We start from the raw sequence: 27,314 nt of genomic DNA, 5'->3' as shown, positions 1-27,314 counted from the left end.
TTTATGTGCTAGAGTTAGAGAATAAAACAGTAGCTCAGTAGCAGAACAGTCTTTTCACTGAATACTTAAATTACTCTTACTCAAGTAATTAATTGGAGGACTACTTTTTACTTTTATTTGAGTCCTATTTTTTAAGTAACAGTACTCTTGAGTAAAATTTTTGGCTACTCTAGCCATTTGGTCTTTGTCTAGCAAATAAAATATGATCCTATGTTGCAGTGGTGTGACCCAAGTGCAAATACTTCATTACTGTAATTAAATAGATTTTCAGATACAGGTAACTAACCGCTATACCTGAAAACAATCCTGTTACTGTTTTCAACCTTGCCGCATGACAGCGCTACATTAAAAACTGAATTTAATTGATTGAGTGATTGGTTGATTGGTTGATTGGTTGATTGACTGATTGACTGATTGACTGATTGACTGATTGATTGATTGAGTGATTGATTGATTGGTGACTTAACCACATGCATGAACCAAGGAACATTAACAACAACGGCAACAGATTTAGAGATGCAAGATACTCCCCATCTATGGCTTTATTTCAGAGAATTGTTTGAGGTTGTTGGTGCCAACAAGGATTGGTGGTGAATATATTGTGTCTTTGACAGCCTAAAAACCAACAGATTCTGGTATTCAGAAAATCTCTGTCTAATCTCTCTAATCATTTTATGAATTTAGCAATGTTTGTTACACAGTTTGCAATGTTAGCAAAGCTATGGTAGCATGTTTTGAAAGCATAAAAGTCAAGCCAATGCTAGCTAGCTCTTAGCGACAACATGCGACATATTTGTAGCATGATTTTTTTACCCCCTCAATGTGAGTATGTATGCATAATTGTTTTCATTGTGCCAAGTGATTACATTTTGGGGGGGCGAACTTTCTTTATTGGAAGACATTTAACAAATGACATGCACAGAGGTCATGCTCACAAAGAATTTTTTTCCCCACAAACTTTTCATTGTGCCAAGTTTAAAAATAGTTTTTGTGCAATTGACAGTCATAATTAATTTTACTTCAGGACAGGACTTAAATCAAAATTTTTACTAGTCTGTACTTCGACTAAGTTTGCCATCTCTGCTGGGCAAAACCAAACAAAAACAAAACAAAACAAAACAAAAATCCACTTGGAGCAAGTTAGTGAATGAATGAATTGCTGTCCCTCTGCCTACCACTGGTAGGCCGAAGGTGTTGTTGGCCCAGCAGGCTGCTCTGCTCCACGTGGTGTCCGAGCGCAGCTAAAAAGAGGAGCGAAGAGGGGAGAACGTCCTGATGCTTCCAGACCCAGAGCGCCACCATGTCACTGTACCGCAACTTGGCCTGGTTCCTCAAGGGGATGACAGAGTTCACCAGGTATGAATTATCACTATCTTTCTTTCTTTATTTTACAGAATAGAATATACACTTGACACTATTTTCAGATTGTGAAAATTGAAGTGTAGTATTTTGGGTGGGTCATTTTATATTGGCTTGAGTTACATGTAAATTAAATTAAATTTTGTTAATCTTTTTAGTCAGTATTATACTTTGTATAAATTAATCTGCCTCATCTTCAAATGAGATTTTTTTTTCTATAGATGGTGTGAGAACATATTAAAACGTTTCGAGACATAGCAAAAGGTTAAGAAGTATTGATATAAAAGATGAAGTCATAAAACGGTTGCCATGTTTTATGATATGACTACGGCCTCCTACATTCACATTTGGCTTAAATTGCTATCAAATATGAGGGAATACATTACATATAGATTGAAGATGAAGTAACAGAAACTGACACCAACTGTAAGTTGATATTCTCGTGTCGGCAAAGTATCTCTGGTAAGCCAGTCATCTCACTGTTTTAAAATGATTTAGACAATATTAAGAAACACCGTCACCTATATATTGTTGCATGTCCCAATACATATGTCCATCTGATTAAATACAGTCAATCAGAGGCTTTCCTCATTAGTATACAGTGAGGCCAGTTTTCTGAAAAGGTGCTTTTGTGATTGTTTCCCTTCTCCCCTTTGTTCTGTGTTGTTGCTTCTCCAACATAGCGACCCGCTCTGTGCCTGCACTAATAGCTCTCTGCATGACACCACTGAACAGAGCGGGTATTTAGCCACGCTCTCACTTGGCCTTGTGCGGCCTTCCACAACAATAGCGTCCAGGACAATGCTTACCACACACACTTTCAAACGCATACTCCGATCCTGTTGTCAGCCACCCTCCAACTCTTCTTGCCACATCCGCTGCCAGGCACAATCTCTCACTCGTATGTACAGTAAAATCGCAAGGCACAACAGTGTGGCACGTCTGCCCAATGACCTCCTTGACCTGAACACACCCACTTTCTCTCTCACTGTCACAGCTGAGTTTCAGTGCAGGACCAGTGCAAGCTGATTTGAATTTACCCACGAACAGACCTGTGATACAGAATTGTCCTTGTTGATTCTCCACAGGAACGCCTTCTTGTCAGCTTCCAAGCGCTTTGTGGAGAAGGACCTGGAGGTTTCTTTGGCAGGACGCTCCTTCATGATAACCGGAGCCAACAGTGGCATCGGGAAAGCCACGGCGATGGCTGTTGCTAGGAGAGGTACAAGCCCCTTTTAGCATTTGTTCTGTTATAAGAATGCAAGCAGACCACACAAACGGGCCCCATTTTTGTTCCCAGTCAAGTGGAAAGCGCCTTATAATGCGCATGAGAGGATTTTTTTTTTTGTAGACTTTGCGCATGGTAGAATTGGTCGATGGATCTAAGCCAATGGTGGGCAAACTCGGTCCTCAAGGGCCAGCGTCCTGCAGGTTTTGGAGGTTTCCCTGCTGCAACGCAGCTGATTCCAATCAACAGGATCGTTAACAAGCTTATGCAGAGCTTGCTGATGAGCTGATTGTATATCAGCTGTGTTGGAGAAGGGAAACCTCCAAAACCTGCAGGACTCCGGCCCTCGAGGACCGAGTGTGCCCACCCCTGATCTAAGCCTTTTCCTGCTTGAAATTTTGACCTGACATTACAAATAGAAAATACAGTAGACCCTTTGGGATCTGTGCATGACATTGGCAAATAAACTGCAAGATCAGACGATGTAGTCAGCTGCACATGTGACATCCGTGTGTGAGCCCCCGCAATATCCGCGTGGTTTGTGTGGTACTATTAACTCATTCACTGCCATTGACGCCTATAAACGTCCAAAATAATTTTAACTATTTCGATTAGTTTAACTTTTTTTTTCACTTTTGTTAACAAGAGTATGAAATCCTAGACTTTTAGATCTTTTTTTTAAATGAAAAGATTATTAAAATTAGGGACGTCAGGTGATTTTTTTTTAAAAATTGTTATTAATCGCATGACTTCAATAATTAACTCACGATTAATCACAAATTTTAAATATGTTCTAAATGTACAATAAAAAAATTCTAGGTTTTCATACTCTTGTTAACAAAAGTGGGGAAAAAAAGTTAAACTAATAGAAATAGTTCAAATGAATTTTTGATGTCTATAGCCGTCAATGGCAGCGAATGAGTTAAAATGAATTGACTTCTACAGTGATTCAGAGTGTCTGTGCCACGCTAGTGCCATATTTCTGAATGAAATACAGTAGATGACATCCACCAGACATGACCGCGGAGCGCTGAATCGGTCTGCCTGCACATCGATCAAATCCACCAAAATCACATTACACCACCTGCGCCACTAGTTAGTTATTAAATATTTTGCCCACTAAACATTTTTGTCAGACTGTAAAATCAATCAGGGGTGTGCTGATACATTTGGAGGACCAGGTTGGAAAGTTTCAATAGGGGCACATTAACTCATTCATTGCCATTGACGGCTATAAACGTCAAAAATTCATTTGAACTATTTCTTTTAGTTTCCACTTTCCACAGTTTCCATTTGTTTCCACTTTTGTTAAGAGTATGAAAACCTAGAAAAAAAATGTATTGTACATTTAGAACTGATATAAAATGTAATTAGTCATGAGTTAACTATTGAAGTCATGCGATTAATTACAATAAAAAAAATTAATCGTCTTGTGCCTCTAATTTTTTTTTATAATATTTTATTTTTTGTTTAATTACTTAAATATTTAAATTCAAGATTAATCACAAATTTTATATCTGTTCTAAATGTACAATACATTTTTTTCTAGGTTTTCATACTCTTGTCCATAAAAGTGGAAAAAAAATTAAACTAATAGAAATAGTTCAAATGAATTTTTTTACGTCTATAGCCGTCAATGGCAGTGAATGAGTTCATTTTATATTTTTTTCTTGGAATCAATATAAATGTAACTTGTGATCAAAATGCTTATTTGTGGACATTCAATATCCATTTTTAGCTAGCTGGGTAAACTCATTTGAGAGTTGCTTTTATTGAAATGGTAACTACAAAAGAGAGTCTGAAAAAGGTGTCATTGGCAGCTACTGATGAGAACAGATACTAGTTTTTTGGGGATACCAGGCAATGATGTCTCCAGCAACAGCGTGCGACATTTGCTTACTATCAAAGTTGTTCATGTGAATTTAATCGATTTAATTTAATAGCTTTCAATGCTGTTTATTAAAAGACACTGTTGAGCAATGAAGTTTCCCACAGGTGGAACCATTCACGTGGTGTGCAGGAACAAGGACAAGGCTGAGGAGGCGAGAGCTGAACTTGTCAAGGAGACAGGAAATAAAGTAAAGTATAGTGAAAATTTGTGTTTCTCCAGACATTTTCAAAAAATAAATAAAGACATAGAAAAGCTTCATGTAGAATGAATATCATCCCAGGAGATCTACGTGCACATCCTGGATCTATCTGAGACCAAGAAGGTCTGGGAGTTTGCTGAGGCCTTCAAGAGAAAGTACAAGGCTCTAAATGTTCTGGTGAGAAAATATGATGATCATGATGATGAATCATATTTTCATTTTCTACTTAAAATTATCACACTTTGATCTTAACGTCACATCCGTGCAGTGTTACTAGCTCTTGATTGATCATGTATAGATCAATAACGCAGGCTCCATGATGAGTGAGCGGGAAGTGAACGCAGAAGGTCTTGAGAAGGGCTTTGCCACCAATGTCCTCGGTGAGTCGCATGTCAAGGTCAGCGACTGGAAGGGAGACTACTGTCAGTGCAGTGGATCTCTTCAACCTTGTTTCTCTTGCAGGGGTTTACATTCTCACCAAGAGTCTCATTCCTTTGCTGGAGAAGAGCGCGGATCCCAGAGTGGTGAGAAGTGCGAATTCAAAAAGGAAGAACTCAGTTCACCTAAATAAAAAATAATAGTAAAAAAATAAAGAACCCAACACGTTGAACCTTGATCTCATCAGACCGCAACACATTGTCAACAAGCTCTTGAGAATCTCTGATCATGTCATCTAACAAATCCATTGTCATTTTCTGGCATGATTCCTCCTTGTGCAGATCACTCTGTCATCAGGCGGGATGTTGGTGCAGAAGCTCAGGATAGGGAACCTGCAGTCCGAGAGGGGCCGCTATGATGGATCCATGGTCTATGCCCAACACAAGGTGCGACCAGCGCTGGCAGAACTGTAAAAAAAAATACCAGAATTGTTCAATATTTTTGGTCACCTCAATTAGAGGTAAAAAGGTCGCAACAGCAGGCCTGTTGATGCAGAACAGTTTGAAAAATGTGGTACTTCCATAATGATGGTATTTCTGTAAGACTGTCTGTTTGTGTGTCTTGCAGAGGCAGCAGGTGGTGATGACGGAGCAGCTTGCAAAGATTCACCCAAGCGTCCACTTCTCTGTCATGCATCCCGGCTGGGTGGACACTCCGGGTACATCAAGTCTTAATTACAATGGATATAAAAAGTCTTCACACCCCTGACCCCCCAAAAATTCAGTGCTGTACTGTGGTCATCTTTCAAGAAGGGGAGGCGGCAACAGCTTTTTCTCGCGATTTGTTTCCTCAAACGATGCTGATTAGTTCTGCCACAGGTGTATTGTTTTAAATAGATTTGTCTGATTAAACGTTATAATGAAAATACTTTGTGTTTGTATCAGCGGTGGCGAACGCCATGCCTGACTTCCACAGCTCTATGAAGAGCAACCTGCGGACTCCAGAGCAGGGTGCCGACACTGTGGTGTGGCTGGCTGTGTCTGAGGCTGCTGCTGCCAACCCCAGCGGACGCTTCTATCAGGGTATGGCAACTGGGTATCCAACTAATGGCAGTGAATAGGGATGTAACAGTAATGGCAATGTGGTAATTTTGCGATATTAATAAAATTGCCACGGTATGGTCGTCGTCATGTCACAATATTAAAAGCAGCACATCCGTTAAAAAGGTGAGGTTGCATTTCATTTGTGAAGTTCTAGCACTTTCTGGTGGTTAGTTTACTAGTGCAGTTTAATTTTAATTAGGAATGTTTTGGCCACTGTGGTGGTTATCACTACCATAAATCAGTCATACAAGCAAATATTTTTCAACTCCTCCATCAAAAAACTTTTTGCCCACTTTAGCCGAAGACAGCATTGTGAACTACATACTATGTTGAGCCAATAGGAGCACATGACAATGACATGTGGCATGACATGACAGGACCAAGCCTTTTTCTTTGCCACTGCTGTTATGTACAAAAACACAATTTTGTGCTTTTTTTCACAATAGAAGTTTTTTAAAAACATTTTTACACAGTATTTTTTACGTTTTTACACAGTATTTTTTTATCACCAACTTCCCCACAATATCCTGCTAATTATCGTATTGCGACGTTCATATCCTGATAATTATCGTATCATGATGTTTAGATATCGTTACAACCCTAGTAGTGAAGTGAAAAAAACAAGCTCAAGGAAGCAGTTACACTCAGCCGAGGACTAACTGCCCACGTTCCTCACATCCCTCACTAGGTCACGCCCCCTAAAGGCACATATTTGACTCTGCTTGTCCCAAAGTACGTAATTACACTATATAAAACCAGTTTGTTTCTTTCCATGTGTATGTGTGTGTTTCCCCGTCTGGCCTGTGTCCATTGCAGCTGGCATGTGCAGCTTTTGGGTGGTGCCAGATACTGCCAGAGTAGAGTGCCTCTCTCCCCCCCTCACTCTCTCTCTCTCTCTCTCTCTCTCTCTCTCTCTGTCTCTCTCTGTCCCTCTCTCTTTCTCTGTATCTCTCTCTATCTCTGTATCCCTCTCTCTCTCTTTCTCTCTCTCCCTCCCCTCTCTCTCTCGCTCTCTCTCTCTCTCTCCCTTCCTACCTCTGGCTCTCTCTCTGTATCTGTCTCCCAATCTCTCTCCCTTCCTACCTCTCCCTTCTTTCTCTCTCACTCCCTCTCTCTCTCTCTCTCATTCCTTCTCTCTCTTACCCCCCCCCCCCCCCACCGAGCCCACCCCCCCCTTCCCATGTGGCATTGGAGCGTCAAAGAAATAAATATTATTGGAACTTGAGCATTTCAAAGCAGTTATAGTTGCTTTTGCGTTGAAATGTTATTAAAGTTTATTTCAGTTGTTTAAGAGTGAAACTAAAGTGAATGGGTTCATGCTTCTAGTCATTTTTTCCTAATTCATGTTTTCCTAATGTCCATTTTTACAAAAATCTATTTTACTGTACATAAGAATCCATCCAAAATATTTTTTAAATATAGAAATTAGATCAATTATAAATTGGGTTTAATGAATCTGTATATTATATAATATATTCAGATATTCTTTTAATCTCATTACAGTATTATTTTTTCAATATATTTTACTATGGATAAAGGATAAAATGTATGGTCGTAGCAACACGGCCTATATCTTTCTAATGGAGTCAAAGCAAACCATCTAATAGATTTCATGGGTTGAAAAAGCGTATCACGTAAAACAAACAAAATGTGCATCAGCAAAAGTAAACATAACCCTATAAAGCCATACGTATCATAATAATAACAAGAAATGTTGAGCCCATTGTGACCGGATGTATCAAATATGACATAAATCAAAAGTCATATGTGGAAGTTGATTTAAAAATGTTGCTGTTGTTCGTTCAAAAGGACCAACCAGAATTTTCTCTCATATATTTCATGGTTCAAACTTTATGGGGTTAAATAGACATATTGCTGTACAGTACACATCTATGTAATGCTTTTAAAATATAAAAGTGTAATGACCATACCACATGGGCATACTCTCTCTTCTCCAACTTTGTTATTCCGACAGGTGCAGTTGTGAACTGCAGAAACTTTTACTGTCCCCTCCAAAATAAAATAAAAATAAAAATTAAATACTTTTTTTTTTTAATGTTGTCATCAAATCTTTGATTTGTTCACACAGACCGCAGGATGGTGGCCACCCACCTGCCACTGGCTTGGACCCACAGCTCCCCGCTGGAGGAGCAGAAGCTCATATCTGCACTGGATGACTTGGCCAAGATGTTCCAACCACATTAAGGGTCAAGGAGGGCACAAGTGCAAACTCACCAGTACCACCAGTAATACTCATCAAACCTGCAACCAGTGGCCCACCTCTCCCATTCATGCATAATATTAAGACAGCCTTCATAAGCCACATTAAATATGAATTGCTTTTTAATGAAGAAATAACTTATTTGGCTTGACTTTTGTGTTATAAAGTGTAAAACTGTTACTAAATGAGTGATGTTTTCAGTAACTTTCTTAGAGAGAGCATTCAAAGAGTCTCTCGCACACTCTTTCTAACTGTGACTTTTTGAAAGCTGTCAATCAGATGGGAATCTGATCAGACCAAAGTCTCAGCCACTATTTGTTCATAGACCTCAGCTATGGGTTCAACCTCGTTCTTGTGTCGAGTTGATACGTGTAACTAACAGATGTGTATCTTGTTTGTCGTCTTGCTGTGTTGCAGGTTGAATTCGAGCTGAAGTCAAAAGTGCTCTCTCTAGCCCACAAATGCAATAATATATGTATTCATGAATAGTATCTAGCCAGCACATTTGACAACAAGCTCTCTACTGACGTGATTTAAATTTGTAAATGCATTCTCAAATAAAATGACAAAAATTGGGGAAAAAATTGAGTGATTTCTGATTCTCAAAATCACCAAAAATAAACGACAAACAATAAAACATACTGTAATATCTTTATTATCAAGCAATGACTTGTTGTCCCTGGAAGAACATTGGTTAAAAATGAATTTGTCATTTTATTTAGAACATTATTTTTACAAGCAGACTGCAAACATAAAAAGTAAAATTACACAGAAATCCATTTAAAAGGGCTTGTAGAGTAATCATTTCAGGTGACTCATACAGTTGCCACATGTAAACACCAAGGCCCTTATCTTCTCTAGTGTTTGATGACCGAAACAAGACATGGAGCACTTCAAAAATATACTGAGTGCTCCATTAGATGTCATGAAAGCAAATAACCATTAGGAAGTGGACAAAAACAAAGGATGTGAAAGGGTGCCCTGATGAGCACAGAATGCATGAGATGCTCCAAATGCAAGAAGCATGATTACACGCAAGGAAAAAAAGATTTGACTCTTGATTAGCATAATCAGTTATCCTGTGGGCGTTGCAGATTTTTAAATACACCATTACACGGCCCAACCAACCACAGATGTGGCAGGAACCCGAAAGGCCTTCAAATGTCTAATAGTAGCATCGATTCCTTGTTGTAAAAACAGTACAAGAGTGATTGGTACACGCTGTATGGAAATGATGGTAAAAATATATTGTTGCTATTTTAAGGTTTGAGTCTATTTTTTGAATATTAGCAGAGCTATAATAGTCACAGTTTTCCTCCACCTCATCCCTAAAAGTAACACTGCAACATGAGTAAGTTGGTAGAAGACAAGAGTCAGGCCTTTTATGACAAGGAATCTACAATTGCCAACTTTTAAAAGGGAAGTATACAGTATTATGGAAAATGTACATTTGAATAGATTGAATACAGATGGTTGGATCTCTGGAGGGCCTGACCAGCCATCAAGTGTGAAAGTAACAAAGTAAAACGATTGCTCATTGTAAAATTGTGACAAAAAGCGAGTTTGGTAGAATTTGGGGAATTATCTAGTAGAATTTGAGGACAGTGTTAGCATAGATTAGAGTTTGCTAACAGTCTGAACGTCTCATAACATTCTTGAACCTTCGCACATGTTTTTGGCAAAATGCTGTGCAGTATTTGCGTTTGGTGATGGAGCTTAAATCAGCACACTAATTGGAAAAAGAATGAACATACATCGAATCTCAGTGGTTGCTTTGCTTTGTTGGGGAAGATATGGTTAAATTAGCTAAGGGTGACTGTGTGATTTTATTTGCAATCGGGATAAAACGGAAAGAAAACAAGGGTTGTAAAAGTCGCTTAATTTAACAACTAATATTTGGTCAAAGTCGCTGTATTCGTCAATAACGATAATAACTCTCATGCCAGTGCCCAAACTCCGCCCCTGATCAGCATGGTAAGGAAAGCTGCAGTGTGGGGGGTGCTAATAGCACAACAAAATTCCAAAATCAAGTGCAGATTTCAAATAGTGTCAAGCGCATATGAAGTGCTGTGATTTGACTGAAGACCGCCAAAGAACATTTATTCTATTTTCTAAGCCTCAATGTCTCCTTTTATAAATGGATCCTAGATACTTCAAGAAAAGGCAGTCAATAACCAAAAGCGACTTTTAGCATGTCTACAGTGGATTTTAAGTCTACAGCAGGGGTGTTCAAACCTTTTCCTCCAAGTTCTGCATACAGAAAATTGCAGGATGCAAGGGCCGCTATGACATCCGTCAATTTGATTAAACACGCTAAATCCTATTCATCAAGCAACTATGTATTACAATTCTAAAAAAAAATTTTTTAAAAAGAGGCATCAAACCTTTCTTTTAAAAGTGGTAAGGTCAATAATTTTGGTTTTGTCATGATTTTGGAGTGGCCTGCAGCCCTGCCATTAAAATAAATATGCCCCATGCCATGAGCAAATCTCCATATTGGGGACCAAACATGATCAATCTGTATTAAGTTGACAATCTTTAAATCAGTTTTTACAATATCGCTTTTTTTTAAACAATAACTTTTGGGGCTGAAAAAACAAACAAAAAACATCCAGAATCAAAGGGCCATAATATACACGAGAATTATTATTTTTTTAAGTGTCACTTTGTATAGACATTTTCTTTGCATATTTCAAAAAGTTACATAAGACCATTTTAGTATCAACAGTGGGTGGCTGAGTGGTCATCTCCCAACCCATAGGTTGTGAGTTTGATCCCATGCCACTGTGACCACGTCAAAGTATCCTTGACCAAGACACTGAGCCCCCAGTTGCTCCTGATGCTGCACCATCAGCAGGCGAATGTAAAGTGCTTTGAGGGCCTTGTAAGGTGGAAAAGCGCTATTTAAATGAAATACCATTTACTAGTACCTTGGTAGTTGTCAGGTGAATCACACCCCTCCACTATTTTAATATCCAAAAGCAAAAACATATTTTTTATATGTGCTGCTGGCCACTAAACAAATTAGCAGGGGGGCCCACTGGTTTGTTGACTAGGATAATATATATCCCGTAATCCCCCCAAAAACAACAACCATCACAGAACAGTAGTATTCAATGACATGACAATTATAGATTGCCTCATGTACCTTTGAGCATTTTGACTATATTTAGTGAAGAGAAATAACATTTTAGATTTGAATATACTGTAATACAAAGGCATTTGTTTGTCATTATACTACAAGGAAAAACATACTGTAACTAAACTTTTTACACATAAATACTTTACTAACAAATATAAATATACACCACATCAAATTGGAATGTGATCAGGAATATATGATGTTCACGTTTTTCAGAACCGAATAAGGCAGGCATCCAACATAAGCACAGCACTTAGAGGCGCTACAAATCCAAATATACGTTGACTTAGTGTAGTGATGAGTTTCCTGCAATGTGGAGTCCTTGATGGCATGGGGGGGGGGGGGCATCCAGAAGTTCATGACAAGAGTGCATGGGGACAATCACAAGTACTGACAAGCCACTAACTAAGCTTTGAGGATGTGTCCTCCTGTCTATAAGGCAATTGAAAGAACATCATCAGCCCTGATAGAGCCGTGGAAAAAAAAAAAAAGTGAATGTGCAGCATTTAGTGTTACACAAAATTCTAGCACCTGTTCAAATGCCTTTGTGGTAAAAATCCAATTGAGCTCAACGAATGTATCTTACTAGTAACTCTCAAAAGGCAATGGGAGTTTTCTCCATCAGTGTCACATGTGGTAAATTACCTACAAACAGTGCAATTTGTTTACTCAAGACTTGAGCTCAAGAGTCAATTTCCCCACCTTAGCAACAGCACCTTCGATGCTGCGACTTAACAGTGTCAGACTTTGCAAAGATGATCTGTTGCTATAGCAACACACTCTAGTTTTTCTTGCCTCACCTAGGATCAACACAAGGGTGGGTCAGCGTCACAGCCGCTGCATCACAGTGTCAACCATTTTAAAATGTAGCCATTATATGATGTATCGCTGATTCACACATTTGAATGGTTGTGTTGACAAAGTGGTCATTGTCACACCGAAAATGAAGAGCCCCGCCTAGTGACAACCCATTGATGTAAAACCTCCTGAGAGTGATTTAAGGCCATCTGGTGAAAAAAAAAAAGGGCAAAAAAAGCAAAAGCTCATGGGGGTACGAGAAAATCATTCCAATCAACTATTTTCACTTTCAACATGAAGCAAGGTAAGTACAGGTGCTGTGTTTATACATGTTACAGAGTAAGACAGTTAGTGGACAGCAAACATATGCAACAGGAGCATGTGTATGTTTTTACAGCTGTGGCAGGTCAGGAATCCTAATATTACAGTATGAGGATTTAAAAAAACAAACCAAAAAAACAAGACCATTGTCAACATTTGTCAAAAGAGAAATAATAAACGTAAACACTAATATCAACATTAGGGCACATGCACACATTTACATACACACACACACACACACACACACACCATTGTGCTTAGTGCTCTGTGCGGGGTCAGGTGCGCGTGCACACACACACACACACACTCGTATACAATTTCATGTTCAACGGAAGTAGTGAAATAGATAATTCCAAAGGATCAAGCAAAACAAAACAAAAAAACATGGAGACCTCCGCTAATGTCATCCACTCACACGCACACATCCCCCAGAAGCTGCAGAGTCCAGGCATGATGGCGATGATGCACTGTACAGAGGGGTTTCCATGACACCAGAGGAGTGACTGGACCAATCAGCGTGGAGAGAAGCCTGTTGCTAAGCTACAGCCAACCACTTGCGTCATATCCCAGATCTGGAGAAACAAACACCCCATGACAAGTCACAAACACAGAGTACTAAGGTCACTCTTTACATGCGACATCGTTACTGTCATTATCGTCAAGACAAAGCAGACGCACTTCTACTTTCAGGCGTCCATCAGACACTTAAAGGATCATGTGAAAAGAATTTGTCAACTTTTTGGGAAGCTGCTGTTACATGAACCTGCTCTTAACGGTCTAGTCAGTAACTGCTTCAAAAAGTATTGTTCTTTCTGTAGCTATGACTGATATGAAGCCAATTTCCAGTTCAATTATGTATAACTTATGAGTGTAATAACCAATTAAAGTGGTTCTTTGACAGTATTATAGACGTCATGGTAAATTTTCATGAACTTCAGAAAACTTATACTGCTGCACATTTTTATACATAAGTTTTTGGACAGCTGACCATTATATTGTACACATACGGGAAAAATAAACAACTCTTTTTTTTCGGCAGCCATACGAGATTCTGGAAATCGTTTGTTAAAGGTCTCATAGTATGAAAATGCACTTTAGTGGGGTTTTCTATCAATAATATTAGGGATGGGCAAGTACCAATACCAGGTATCGATATCGGGCCGATATATGTCGAAAGAATTAACACATAACAGGTGCTCTTCAAATTTGGCGGGTGAAATTTTTTGATAAATTAAGTGGTTAATTGTGATTAATCAAAATTCGAAGATGTGATTAGTCTGATTTTAAAAAATAATCGTTTGACAGCTCTAAATGTATTATTCATTTATATGAATACACTGGCTCATAGTAATTAGCAACAATAGAAATATTCTATACCACTTTTTTCAGACCGATACCAGTATAAGTACTTAATTCGAGGAGTCACTGATATCAAGTCCCGATACCACTAGTACTTTTGATACATAATATTTCTCTCAACAAAAAAACAATGACAATTTTAAATAAATAACTACATATACAAATATAGCATTTGCCCTTGATGCATGAAAAATGCATGAAATGAATGCCAATTTTCTATTCTTTTAAGTCGTAATTTGTAGTTCCGGATTCCAAAACAGCCACAAGAGCATCCTGAGTACCGGTACCTTAAAAGAAGGCAGAGTATTGATGATGTAACCCAATTTCTATAACTTGTTACATGTTTACATTTTCAAATGATCATGTCTACAAACATTCCTAAGAAATCACAATTTACCATCACTGGCGAGTTTTTTTTTTTTTGGGGGGGGGGGGGGGGGTATAACAGGACCACAAGCAACTCATGGGGTCCTTGGGGATGACCTGGTGCCCACGTGTGACCCCTGATTTAGACTGTGCCAGTCTTCTTACTGTTGCTTGAAAATAACTGATATGAAATCGATATACAAGTTGGATAAATAGGTGTGTAAAAGTATTTACATGATTGGTAACTTCATTTGTGTACATCTTTAGTAACTATGTTGTATAGTTTTAAATGATAGTTCCTTTGGCCTTTTTTAGTTTTAAATCCTTGAAACAAATTCTTCTTGTTTGAGAACCCTGCTTTAGAGTGCATAATCCCTCAATGGCGATGCATTCCATACAGTCTAATATTCCTCATTGCAATGTATTTGTGACTAATAATCTTGAGTCGAAAAAAGATAAAGCACTGTTCCGGATATAATTTTGTTCCAAAGGACCATTGTCTACGGTGCAGATGATCAAGTACTGTATGGCTACAAAAGAGCCGTTTTCAACCTTGGCAATGCGGTCGCTTCCACAGGTGACCATCAGGCCTCTGGATGGGTCCATGTCCATGTGGGCAATGTTGTGTTTCCCCTCATGGAACGTGGCCAATGGTGTTCGACTTGAAACACAAACAAATGCGCAGCTCATCAGGCTTGTCCCTATTTCTCAACAAAAACTGTGATATTAAGTGAAACATGTATACACATATCCACTTGACTCACTCTTCTTCTTTGATAGACTCAAAACAGGTGTCACACACCCGCACTGGAAACTCAAAGCCCATAATTGGGAATGTGGAGCGTTTAGAACTACATTTACCACACACGGCTTTGCCGCATTTCCTGCAATGGTGCTGGAACACAAAAAACACAAAACAGCTAAATGATACACAACAACAAAGTAATATGTGCTTCAAATGTACCTTGTAGTTGACACAACACTCATACCTGTCTGAGCCCCAGGGTTTTAGTGTCCCACATCTGCTTGACATTCCAAAAAAAAGGCTGCTCACACTTCTGGCAGGAGTCACTTTCCAACCACTGAGGTGCCTGAGGACAGAAGAGCCGTTTTTTTATTTTTATTTTTTAATGAATCAAAATCAGATGCAAGAAAAAACGTATCCGCTTCTTAGTGTAAAATCGGATGTGATAAGATACATGTCGAGAGTGCATATAGGCACGTGGAGGCTATACACACACTATTGAGCCACATAAAATCAATACAGTAAGCGAAAGATTTTTTTTCCCACTTTGATTTGGAGTACAATTTTAAATACATTCCTTAACTCATTCACTCCCAGCCATTTTCACTGAAGCAACCCCCTTCACTCCCGCCTGTTTTACTGGATTTTGACAGATTTTGCAAGGCCCACAGAATATTGTGTTCTATTGCTATAAAAACATGGAACCTACCAAAAGAAAGATTTGAGTCTCTTCTTTCATCAGAAAAAAAAGCATATTTCTATCGGTTTCAGTTTTGCAGCAATTAGAATATAGCTAAGTTTCATCATTTATCTATTTAGAAATGTGAGTAAATGACCTTTTTTTCCAACATGGCCCTAGTTGATCTCTTTTGCTCTGCTGCCACCTGCTGGTCGTTTGTATAATTAAAAACTACAATTTCTTTAACCCAGTTGAGAGGCTGCATTTATGCCTTCTGTATGCTCTAGTATTAAAAAACAACATAAAACGTATAAACATGTCTTTGGGACACTTAAAACATTTCAAATGGAACGTATTTATAGGTTTTTGGTAGCAAATGAGTTAATGGGGTAATAATCGTGCTGTATGTTAATCGTTTTTATTTCTCAACAAATTACACAATTTAATCAATAAAGATGTTAAATTACAATCCAGGGCATACCTCCTTGCCTCATTTCCCAAGTCAGCTGAGAAGAGCTCAAGCACTACCCAAATGAGGACAAACAGTATAGAAAATATATGATTGTTAATTACAGCAATGCAAGTTGTCTCTGAAGAAAGAGTAAAGCTGGTTAAAGTGTCACATACTTAATTGTTTCTCCTCAGTATTTAAGATATCATTGTAGTAAACAACACCAAATCCGTTTTTCAACAACCACTGATTTGGATTTCTTGCTCTCACCTCAACAAGGACTCCTCATCAGTCATGCAACGTAATGAATTAGCCACAGACATTTTCACATTTTCATGTCACAGATGTATCTTATCTAATCTTGATGCAAACCTCTTCTCTGGCTGTGTCCATGTTCCACACTGCTATGCCTCCATCAGCTGAACATGACACCAACTGCCTGGTCAACTGGAGGTAGCGCAGTGCCTGGACACGCTCACTAGGACAGTTAAAGAATAGAAAATAGTAGTCAATCACACTTTTACACAAACATTAGTGAATTATTGCTCATTACTTGGACAAATTTTGCTGCGCTCAAAATTGGCCTAAATTTCAAGTTAGACGACTTGTGGTATCATTTGGTGCATACAGTATATTATTAGTTTGCCTTTGTTTAGTGCTGGGTTTTCTTTTTGCCTGACTGTTTCTCTCTCCTGAATATAAGGTCACCATCGTCTAATGTTTGTGTGTATATATTGACATGACAGTATTCTCACATTTTGAAAAAACAATCACACGTTCAAACCACAGTAAGTGTAAGGAAATGGTGCTTGACCATGCTGAAATCTGGATGGGGACAGAGAAGTGGCGAACAAGACTAAATAGTCAGCTGTTAGTGACATTGTTGGCACCTGCGTGTGACAGAGTCTAGGGAAAATCTACCGGTATCACCCATTCATTTAAGACATTATTTTATGCACATTTACTGGTTAACTTTTCACACAAGCACAAGACTGCCTGACTTACTGGTGTCCCTGCAACAGTAAGGTTCGTCCTTTACGTCCCCCTATGTCCCACATGATGACACTGTGGTCAGAGGCACCTGAGAACAGCAGTCTCTGGACGGGGTCCCACCACAACGATGCTACAGTGCCTGAAAAGTCCACAGGGAGGACGTCACTTGTGACATGTAGCAGAATAATGCAAGAATTGAAGAATTGGCTTCTTGGCGCCACCTAGTGGACTTTTGTTAGCCTTCATGGCCTGATTCCCAACCAGAGCACTGTATGTAGGTTTAATACTGCTATCTGTTGGAATAAAATGAAACTACATCTCAAGTGGCAATAAAGAAACAAACAAACAAAAACAAAAAAATCACAATTTAATGTACACAGAAATAGTGTGTATGTACTACTGGTTCACTTCCTAACCAACAGAAACAGTGTTAAATATATCATTTTTTTACAACTTTACAACAAAAAATAAAATATCAGGGGGTGAGAAGGGACTTCCACACTCACACATGAGCACAAAGTTGTAACGTTATGAGAGGAAGTGAAGGACGGGTGTCATTAGGGCTGAGGCGTTATTCTTTAGCGTGTGTAAAAAGAAAAAGAAATTCGATCAAAAATATATGACTTCATTCACACAAGTCTGGTCCTAATACTCCCTTGGAGTATAGTAAAATGAGTAACTTTTTTAAGATAATTTATTAGAAAATTATACATATCATAGTCAGTCCCATAACTGCATATTGTAAATTTGCCAAAGCCTCTGTGCTATTAAAGTACTTATTGGTAAAGATAATTAAAAAAAAAAAATAAATAAATAAATAAAGATTCCTGTAGTTTTATAACTGGAATAATCATTTAAGCTATTATATATGTATATAGAACTGGAGGTTGTACCCAGTATGAACAGAGTACCACACCCTGGACTTTTGATTAGTAGATAAAATAAGGAAGGAATGCATCTGCATTGGAGGCTTTTTAACTCCCATACTATTTGGCAACATGAGTGTTTCATAAGCAAACTATTAGCTTGTGTAATTAAGTGTTTGAACAGTAAAAATACAGCTAGAGTAAAATTAAGTATGTTGAGTCATCAAGATTATCATCTGGTTAGATGACTCATCTTTATTTGCACTGTTTGCAACAAACTTCAAACTAGCCAAACAAGATCACAGGCAAGTATTTGAGTGATGTTATCAAGTCCAACTGCTTTTACACAATTACGGAAGTAGGCTACACTAATAAATTTCAAAAGGCGGCGACAACAGCAAGACTGCACAAATAGCTTATGTTCAAGTGACTTCATGTGAGAGTTTCACAAAGTAGCCATGAGGCTCATTTAAAGGGTTAACAGGTTGAAGTGCATTAAAATTACATGGATGACAGTAGGACTGTCACGATAAAATATTTTTAGATTTGATTATTCCAATAATTTAATCAAATAATTGGATACAATCTGTGTCAAGACATACAGGGAGTTCAAGGAAATGATTAAAGATATGAACAATTGCTGCCCATAAATATTCATACAATGCCGTATTGCATTCGCAGGCTCGTATTTTAAACCGCAGGTCACATCCAACAAGATCCCCTTTCTGCCGCAACCCAGGCGGAGCAGCACCGCTCTATACACGCGTCTCCAATACTCATCTCTCTCATCTCGCCCAGTTCATTCTTGCACCACATTATTTTATTTTATTTTTAGTATATACTATATAATCATCATGTTTACGTTATTTTTGTAATGTCCTGTAATTGTTTCTAGTAGATTATAGTACTTTATTATTTTGAGAAGTAATGGGATTTAAATGACCTCAAATGGCAATTATAGATTGACATTTTAAATAAAAAATAATCCGTTCCAGCCCGAAAAACTAAGTTACACAAAGCATTTCTTTTAGTGTTGTCAAACAATTACATTTTTAAATTAATTAATCATGCAATTTTCTGTAATTAATCGCGATTAACTCATTCAATCTGAGCCATTTTCACTGAAGCAACCCCCTTTGCTCCCGGCTGTTTTAGTGGATTTTGATTGATTTTGCAAGGTCCACAGAATATTCTGTTCTACTGATGTAAAAACATGGAACATACCAAAAGAAAGATTAGTCTCTTCTTTCATCAGGGAAAAAAATATATATTTGTTTCAATTTCCGTTTTGCAGCAATTAGAATTAGAATATAGCTAAGTTTTACCATTATTCACAGATCTCTTGAAAACACTGGCAAAAAAAGAGCTTGTTGCAACATGGCCCTGGTTGATCTCTTATACTCTGCTGCCACCTGCTGGCCGTTTTTTTGTAATAACTACCATTGCTTTAAGTGACCTATTCATGTCAAAGCCTTCTGTATGCTCCAGCGTAAAGGAAAAAAACATTAAAAAACAAATACGTTTTTGGGAGAAAAAGACAAAAGATTAAAAAAACATATTTGTACGTTTATATGTTTGAATGAGTTAATCACGATTAATCACATTTTTCTACTTCTGCTTCTAGGTTTTTCGTCAAAGCTTGTAAGATATTTACTTCAGTAAAATCTTGAAATTAATGTAAAATTATCAATAAGAAAGTATATTTAGAAATCAAAGACTGTTCTAATAGCTTTCTTTGATCTTTCAATAGAATGCTTCTCCTGTAAAATACAACTGTTAAAACGATCAAAATGGACTCCAGGTCATCTTTTTTCTCATAGAAACAATTAGTTGTGCCCACAAGCAGCACTCTTCAGAAGGGTAGATTTGCGAGGCCATGTGGAGGTAACATCAGCAGGGTATTTTGCTCTCAGATGATATGCTAAAGGTGTACGTACAAATAATATGCTATTCGAATTTGGCTCTGCAAAGTGCGCAAATTACTTTAGAGTTCTCCAACAAACATCAAGCAAGTAAACCTGAAAGTAAAAGTGCTTATAGTATATTCATCTTCCTGCCAGTGACTCCTCCAAGTTTGGCTGCACATGGAGTTAACTGAGTTAATTCTTTTTAAATGCTTCAATGAAATTTAAATTAACGCTTTAATTTTGATAGCCATATTTGTTGTCATTGCCAGCGTGTGGTTAAAAATAAATAAACTGTAATGCAAGTTGTTGTTGCAACTTGCTACTCAATTTGTGTCACCACCGATTTGTGCACAGCCCTCATATACATATGTAAATATACGTGTGTGTGTGTGTGTGTGTGTATATATATATATATATATATATATATATATATATATATATATATACACACACACACACACACACACACACACACACACACACACACACAGAGTACATACATACATATCTAGTAGAGTATATTCATAAATAAATATACATACGCACACACACGTTTGTCTTTGTATCTTAGTGGGGACATTTCATTGACATAATGCATTAAATACCTTCATGGCCCTTCAGTGTAGTGATAATGGAGTATGTCTGCCTCTCCACCTTCAGCAGTGTAATCTGCCCAGAGTAATCGCCAACAAAGGCATGCTGAGTCTCATGGTCATATCTGAACAGGAAGTTAAGGTTTCAAACCACTCACTTCTGTACCTAACAAACAAAAGGTGAATTAGGGATACTGTAAGCAGGAGGCCCATGAAGTGAAATAGTGCCTCCCCAGCATGCTCCCACTCTGGGTGCACATCCAGCTCACACTCTTGTCATGGCCGGTGCTCACTACCCACTCGCTCTCCAGGGTAAACACCATATCTGAGACACGGTTCTGGTGGGCTGCAAAACACACACGCATATACATGTACCATGTCAAATCACACCTTGAAGAGGAAAACATTAGAAGTGTTTGTCTATTTGTGCCCTGTAATTAATTGGCTGGCGACCAGTTCGGGCAACATTAATTTTAACACGCTAACAATGGTGGGCAGATACCAACGCTGGTATTAAATTTGATCAATATGAGTGTAACGACACCAATACTTTCAGTTTCTTTCCCGAGGACACTGCTGCAGTTAAATGATGAATAATTCTTTCAACTCAATACTTTGGGGGTTCTTCTGTTATTGACACTTGATTCATTAAACTTTTACTACTTTTATCACTTGTTTATATTTCAACTAAAGGCAGCACGATTTTTTTTTTTGTAGCACCTTGAGTGTTAGTAAATAACCATAAAGTTAATGAAACTTTGGGTTTGGGTTCCAGGCTGCACATAAAGACACGTTTTTTTGTGTGTGCAGAACCTGTTTGCCCTCCACAACCGCCCAGCCCAATGGCCATTCATGTAATGGCGTTATAATCCAGAGATGAAGCCATTTTGACGAGAGAACTTCCTCACATTGCTTGTGTGGCGATACCGCCAATGCGACGTAGAGAAAATGAAGCCACTGTGCAACGTATGCCCTCATAAACAGGCAACCATCCTGTCAAATCATTTCAAACAGTAGCACCCAAATGATAATGCGGAAAGCATGAAAATGTGAGCGGAGTTTGCACAGACTGCCCAAGTAGCATAAGCAGTTTGGCCACACTAACCAATCGTGTCATCTTTTGATCATGAACATTTGCAAGTAGCAACGACTTAAAAGTGACCATGTTTACATTTTAAGGAGTATCCATTTATACTGAGGGGTTCATTTTTAGTAGCTCACTGTTATTTTATATTGTTCTACATTTGCTGCACTGTTAATATTTTTTTCTGTTGACCGTCTTTTTCATTTTGTTTCAAAAACGTATTTTATATGTTAATACAATGTTTGCTCCAAAAGAGTACAACTTCCTAAGTGTTCTTGTTGGTCAAAGAATCTTTATGAACGTCCTACACGTGGCATGCTAGATTGGTGAGAGCGGTGGGATTAGTGCCTGGCATTTGTAACTAGTTAAAGATAATTTTCCACCACCAGTCAATAATCCATTCCTCTGAGAGTGAGCTCTTGCATGATCACCACCATAGGTTAAAAGTGACCTAATGTTGTTGTTTTTTTTAAATACTTTTTTTTGTCAGACTGTAGTGTACACTTCCACAAAATATGTAATAATGATAATAGCATGCTCACATACAAGGAAAATGTTTGTTTTTTTAAAGTATTTTTTCTAAATATTTATTGTGATAACTAAAGGAATGATTTATGTTTTTGTCATGCAGTACGATGAATAATTTATTAAAAGTTAACAAAAGAACTGAGAGAAAAAACAAATAAAAGACAGAAGGGACAGTGAAAAGTGAGTGGGCTTTGTCTCTTCTGTGTGATTCTCTCCCAAGTGGTGGAGACCAAGCAGATTCCAGTGGTGTTGTGGTGCACTACAACAGACTGGCTGTTTGCCACAACAGCATCATTTTCCATTCAGTAAGCTGAATTGTGGTAGTGTCAGAAAAACATGATATTCATTGCCATCTAACAATGGCATACAGCATTATGTTAAAGAACAAATTACATGTGAATATTTACTGGCATGGGAAAGTTTTCTTTACAATAATATGTTGTACGTGCCCCCACTAGCCTAAAAACGGAATTCTGATTAATATTGTGTTTGTAGAGAACAAATTAAAAAGAAAGATCTAGACCATTATTACCCATCTCAGGGGGTGGCCATTTTGCCACTTGCTGTTGTGTCGACTGAAAATGGCATCACAGTTGCTCAGGGCTCGAGTAATGACCAATCACGGTTCAGCTTGCCAATGTCACATGACCAAAGTCAGTAAACTGTTGAGCTGTCTGTGATTGATTGCTACCAGAGCCCTGCGATGTCATTTTCGATCAACAGCAAGAGGCAAAATGGACGCCCCCGTAGACGCATAAAAACAGGTGGATTTTACTTCTGAATTCATATTCCACAAACACGATATTAATCAGACAACCGTGTTTAGATTAGCGGAGAAGCAAAGAACATATTGTAAAAAACATTCTTGGGTTGACTTCCGATTATGTTGTGTAGGCAAAAACACTAATGATGCATTGTGTGTGTGAAGCAGCTTGAACAAAACTGATGTCAAGTAACTCAACTTGCTGATGATGATGGTGACACTAGAACACACAGTTGTTAGTCACCAGTACATAAAAGTCAGTATTAATTTTAGCCGTCTAGTCATGAGCCTTCATTTTAGGGTAACTATATGCAAATCATATCCATCTCTCAAAAGCCTTACTTCAATTAAACACCTGACACACTTTGTTGATGAGTAAATAATTGCACGCTCTTTTTACCATTAAGAAAGCAAACAATTTATATAAATACTTTTTTTTAAATACAATTATACATCAAACATAATTACTTCAACTCAAAACAATATGGCAAATGCACACACAAAGACAAACTCTTTGGCAAGCAAATACCTCACATTGTATGGTGTCATTATCGAAACCTCTCACCTGGATATGTTTTTACATGGTTCATCTTGTTGAAATCTTCAGAGATGAGAAACTCCTTTGGGGCAAACAAACAAAAAACAAGTTTCAAATCAAATAACTAAGCCACCCTCAAAGGCATTTGGAGGAGACCCATTTAAATGAACCTCTTTTTATAATGAAAAGAAGTTGAGTTTTAACAAGCAAAAGACTACCAGCGGTAAGCCGGACACCAAAGTAAGAACAAGGATTTGTTTTGAGGATGTTCCACTCACCACAACCGCTCCATTGTCCTGGCCAATGAAGATGCGTCTGCTGTCATGGTGATATGACATACACGAGCAGGGAGCTGAGACAGGAAAGGATTTACCATTAGCACATTACAGCACGTACAGTATATATATAAATCATGCTACATTTGTAGCTGCTGTGGTGCAGTCTTACTTACAGGAGACTGTGTGGTAGATGCTTGGCCAGTACTGACCGCTGTCTCTCTTCAGCCAAACCCGAATGGTTCTTGAAATGAAATGCAGAATGCAATTATCAGAAAACTGAGTATTTATGCTTCCTCCTGTTTTATGATCCATGCTTTAAAAAGGTCAACGTGGGAAATGGAGGATCGCTAATTTGTTTGAATCACACAAGATCAAGAACAACTAAGAAAGATACAGTTTTAGTTTGTAATCAGGGAAAGTAAATGCATCAATTGGAAACAGACCATATTTTCAGCTGAAACCTCAGCCCCAGTTCTTTCCACAAAAAAAGACAAATAAATGTGGTATGATTCTGTATGTCACAATGTATTTGAGCACTACTGTATTTTAAAGTAGAAGTCAACTTTAAACATTTCTTGACAATAATATGTCATATGTAGAAGTCACAAGTCTAAACATGACATTCTGATTAATATTACATTTGTGGAATATGAGTTATGAAGCAAAATCCAGCCTTTTTTTTTTAAATCCATCTAGTCATCTTCATTCGACAACAAGTGGCCATTTTGCCACTTGTTGTCGACTGAAGATGACATCACAGTTACTCAGGGCTCAGGCAACAACCAATCAGAGGTCAACTGTTTTCTGAAGCTGTGCTGTGATTGGTTGTTATCTGAGACCTGAGCAACATCTATGTCATCTTCAGCCGACAACAATTGGAAAAATGGCCGCCCCCTGAGATGGATAAAAACAACTGGAACACAATATCAATCAGAATGACAAATTTAGACTAATATGGCTGCATAGAACATATGACAATAAAATAATAAAAAATAAATAAATTGGGGTTGACTTCCTCTGAAAGGTTGTGTGTCTCTACTCTCTACGTGTGACCTGTCATTGTGGTTGTAAAAAAAACAAAAATGTGTCATGACCAGATATACCGCATGCAACGTTAGTTCACTGTCACTCACTTGTGGATCTTAAGGCTAGATGAGACGCAAGTAACACGACTGAGAAAGTAAGCCAGTCAACTATTCCAAGTCATTATGTGAAAAAGTCTCATTCTTTTCTCCGCGTCTTTCCAAACAGTTAGTCAGTGAGTGTTGTTTGAATTGTGTAGGAAAGGATCATAGTTATTTATGACGGCCAGGACGAGTGCAGTGAATCTCAAAGCGTGGTACGCAATTTCCCTCTAAAGGTACGCAAATAAATACAGAATTAAATGTTCAAAAGTGTGCATTGCAGCTGCTTCAAGTTTTGTTTTTAATCCAATACAGTACTGTTTATTTGGTAAGCACAGATCAGTAGTGTTTTCATGTCAAGTAATAAATATTTTACATGGGTATTTTTTCACCCTTGTATTTAAGTGAAATGTTCATTTTCAAACAGTACAGTGATTACAATATTACTTTTGAGGAATAAAGCCTCTGCATCGTTTTTGAGTAACACAGGCCTACTGTGCTAGATGGACTATTTTTACTATGTCAGTATGGTGGTACTTGGAGAGCTAAGTATTTTTAGGTGGTCCTCGGGTGTAAATAGTTGCTATATTGCATCCAAAGTTTCTCCATACTGTCAACTTTTAGCCTTCGTTTTAACACATCTAAGGAGAGTGGGTGGGAAACTATAAATAGCTGATTAGGGTTATACAGACAAAAACCAACAAAAGGAAATTCATTTCCGTTTATAGTCAAGTTTATCCGCCCGATCTTCATCTCCAAATTGTGCCAAATACCCATCATGTGACAGAAAACTGTTGAGCAAGAATATGCACAATTAGTGTCATTTCTAATCAAACATGTAGTCACAACAGAAATAAAAGCCAAGTATTTCTCCTGGAGGTCAGCACCTTCATCTGCTCGTTTCCCTGTTGAATTATCAAGTATGATGCAAAGATGCACCACTTCACATTTATGTGAAACGCTAATGCTTGCTCCTAGACTTGCAAACTAATTTGGTAGCCATATTCAGATGTAGCGATTTCACTGGATGCGATACACAGCTGTTGAATGTGTCGCGAGCACCTAACCTCTTGCATTTGCTGTTTGACAGACTAACCATGTAACTGTTCCAACCCAAATGTGATGTTCACGGGACAAAGCCAGAGGCCGTTCCTTTGGAGATGTGAAACAAACAAGTGTGCGTTCACAACAACCACGCACGCAGAATTGAGACCTCGATTTGGGGGATTATACGGCAACACAAGGAAAATGAACTGTGGTTGTTTACTGCTACAGTTAGCTGTTCAGTGTCCCAAGGACCGTCATTCAAAAGGCGACTATTAACTAACATAGGCTACGATACTGAAACGATTTTTTGCAAGCGTATCATCTTCCACAAACTAATCTTTAATGTAGCAATTTATTCATTCCTTCGGCTAACTTCTAAAACAAACAAAAAATCCCATCTGTGACTAAAGTATAGAGTTTTAAAGGTCTGTTTACCCCCCCATTGCACTCATTATTATGATTTTATTTACAAACCACTTGTATACGACACAAGTGCCCACAAAAGCCAGCAACCCTGCAGGCTACTTCAATGAAGCTAACAAGAGCGTTAGCTAGGTTGGAAAACTCACCTGTCTTCGCTGACAGTGATCACTCCATCTTCCTTCGGGATTAAAACGGCAACGGTGACAGCGTCTGTGTGTCCCTCAATTTTGTTCAGAAGAACTGGCCTGGCGCTCTGAGGCCTCGAATGGATCTCGGCAGCCATGGTTTAACTAGCCAGCAACAATGTTTTCCTGCTGCTAATTCTCTTCCTCGCCCAGTCCAGTCCAGGAGGATCAGCTGACACACTGAGCCGCTGCTCAGATTACCGTAATGACTCCAAGGCATGCGACCACAAACCCATGCAGAGTGGCACACTACCGCTACCGTACTCACGACATTATTTTTTTTTTTCTTCTTTTTTTTACAGAAGAGCTCAGTATTGTTCATTCGATTTGACATCATCATTGCTCTCCTCTTTTTTTTTTTTTTTTTTTTTAAAAAACAACAAATCAATTAAAAATTTTTTTTTTTTTTTTTTAAATACATATACATATATATATACATATACACACATATATATATATATATATATATATATATATATATATATATATATATATATATATATATATATACATATATATACTTTTTTTTTGTATGTGGGTGAGTATGTGTATGTGCGTGTGTGTGTGCGTGCGTGCGTGCGAGCGTGTGTGTATTCATCAGTTCACCTAAAGCCCATTAAAAAAAAATCCCATACTAATAATATAATATAATAATAAATTGCCAAATGCAGAAACATCAATGTAAGTTATCACGATGTAGTGGCTCTCTCTAACAGACAGAATTAAGTAACCGGAATTAGGTTAA

The 27,314-nt window shown here is 38.0% G+C and overlaps 2 protein-coding genes across 2 annotated transcripts; one reads left to right on the top strand and one right to left on the bottom strand.

Annotated features, from left to right (window-relative positions):
* Nucleotides 1–1,188: 1,188 nt before the first annotated feature.
* dhrs12la (dehydrogenase/reductase 12-like a) lies at nucleotides 1,189–9,642 on the top strand. Its single transcript, XM_077565545.1, has 10 exons — nucleotides 1,189–1,356; nucleotides 2,448–2,581; nucleotides 4,583–4,665; nucleotides 4,759–4,854; nucleotides 4,976–5,057; nucleotides 5,140–5,201; nucleotides 5,397–5,501; nucleotides 5,683–5,773; nucleotides 6,000–6,137; nucleotides 8,248–9,642. Exons 1-10 carry the CDS (start codon nucleotides 1,301–1,303, stop codon nucleotides 8,361–8,363), a joined length of 963 nt encoding a protein of 320 aa, XP_077421671.1. The 5' UTR covers nucleotides 1,189–1,300; the 3' UTR covers nucleotides 8,364–9,642.
* Nucleotides 9,017–26,839, bottom strand: wdfy1 (WD repeat and FYVE domain containing 1). The gene is made up of 12 exons (XM_077565544.1): nucleotides 26,531–26,839; nucleotides 23,964–24,031; nucleotides 23,791–23,864; nucleotides 23,540–23,594; nucleotides 20,795–20,945; nucleotides 20,612–20,724; nucleotides 17,246–17,372; nucleotides 16,613–16,718; nucleotides 15,355–15,456; nucleotides 15,130–15,260; nucleotides 14,918–15,026; nucleotides 9,017–13,212 (listed from the first exon to the last, which is right to left on the bottom strand). Exons 1-12 carry the CDS (start codon nucleotides 26,665–26,667, stop codon nucleotides 13,153–13,155), a joined length of 1,233 nt encoding a protein of 410 aa, XP_077421670.1. The 5' UTR covers nucleotides 26,668–26,839; the 3' UTR covers nucleotides 9,017–13,152.
* Nucleotides 26,840–27,314: the final 475 nt, after the last annotated feature.

Source organism: Vanacampus margaritifer, chromosome 5 (assembly GCF_051991255.1).
Source record: "Vanacampus margaritifer isolate UIUO_Vmar chromosome 5, RoL_Vmar_1.0, whole genome shotgun sequence".
NCBI classification, from domain to species: Eukaryota; Metazoa; Chordata; class Actinopteri; order Syngnathiformes; family Syngnathidae; genus Vanacampus; species Vanacampus margaritifer.
Note: the sequence above shows the minus strand (reverse complement) of the source record. Positions and strands in the feature narration are given on the sequence as shown.

Excerpts from the sequence above, each read along its gene's own strand:
- dhrs12la (XM_077565545.1), top strand. The coding sequence starts at position 1,301 with ATGTCACTGTACCGCAACTTGGCCTGGTTCCTCAAGGGGATGACAGAG. Across the intron at positions 4,855-4,975 it reads ACAAGGCTCTAAATGTTCTG|ATCAATAACGCAGGCTCCAT; the intron begins GTGAGAAAATAT and ends GATCATGTATAG. Across the intron at positions 5,774-5,999 it reads CGGCTGGGTGGACACTCCGG|CGGTGGCGAACGCCATGCCT; the intron begins GTACATCAAGTC and ends TGTTTGTATCAG.
- wdfy1 (XM_077565544.1), bottom strand. The coding sequence starts at position 26,667 with ATGGCTGCCGAGATCCATTCGAGGCCTCAGAGCGCCAGGCCAGTTCTT. Across the intron at positions 20,946-23,539 it reads CCATGTAAAAACATATCCAG|CCCACCAGAACCGTGTCTCA; the intron begins GTGAGAGGTTTC and ends TGTGTTTTGCAG. Across the intron at positions 17,373-20,611 it reads TACACTGAAGGGCCATGAAG|GCACTGTAGCATCGTTGTGG; the intron begins GTATTTAATGCA and ends TGGACTTTTCAG.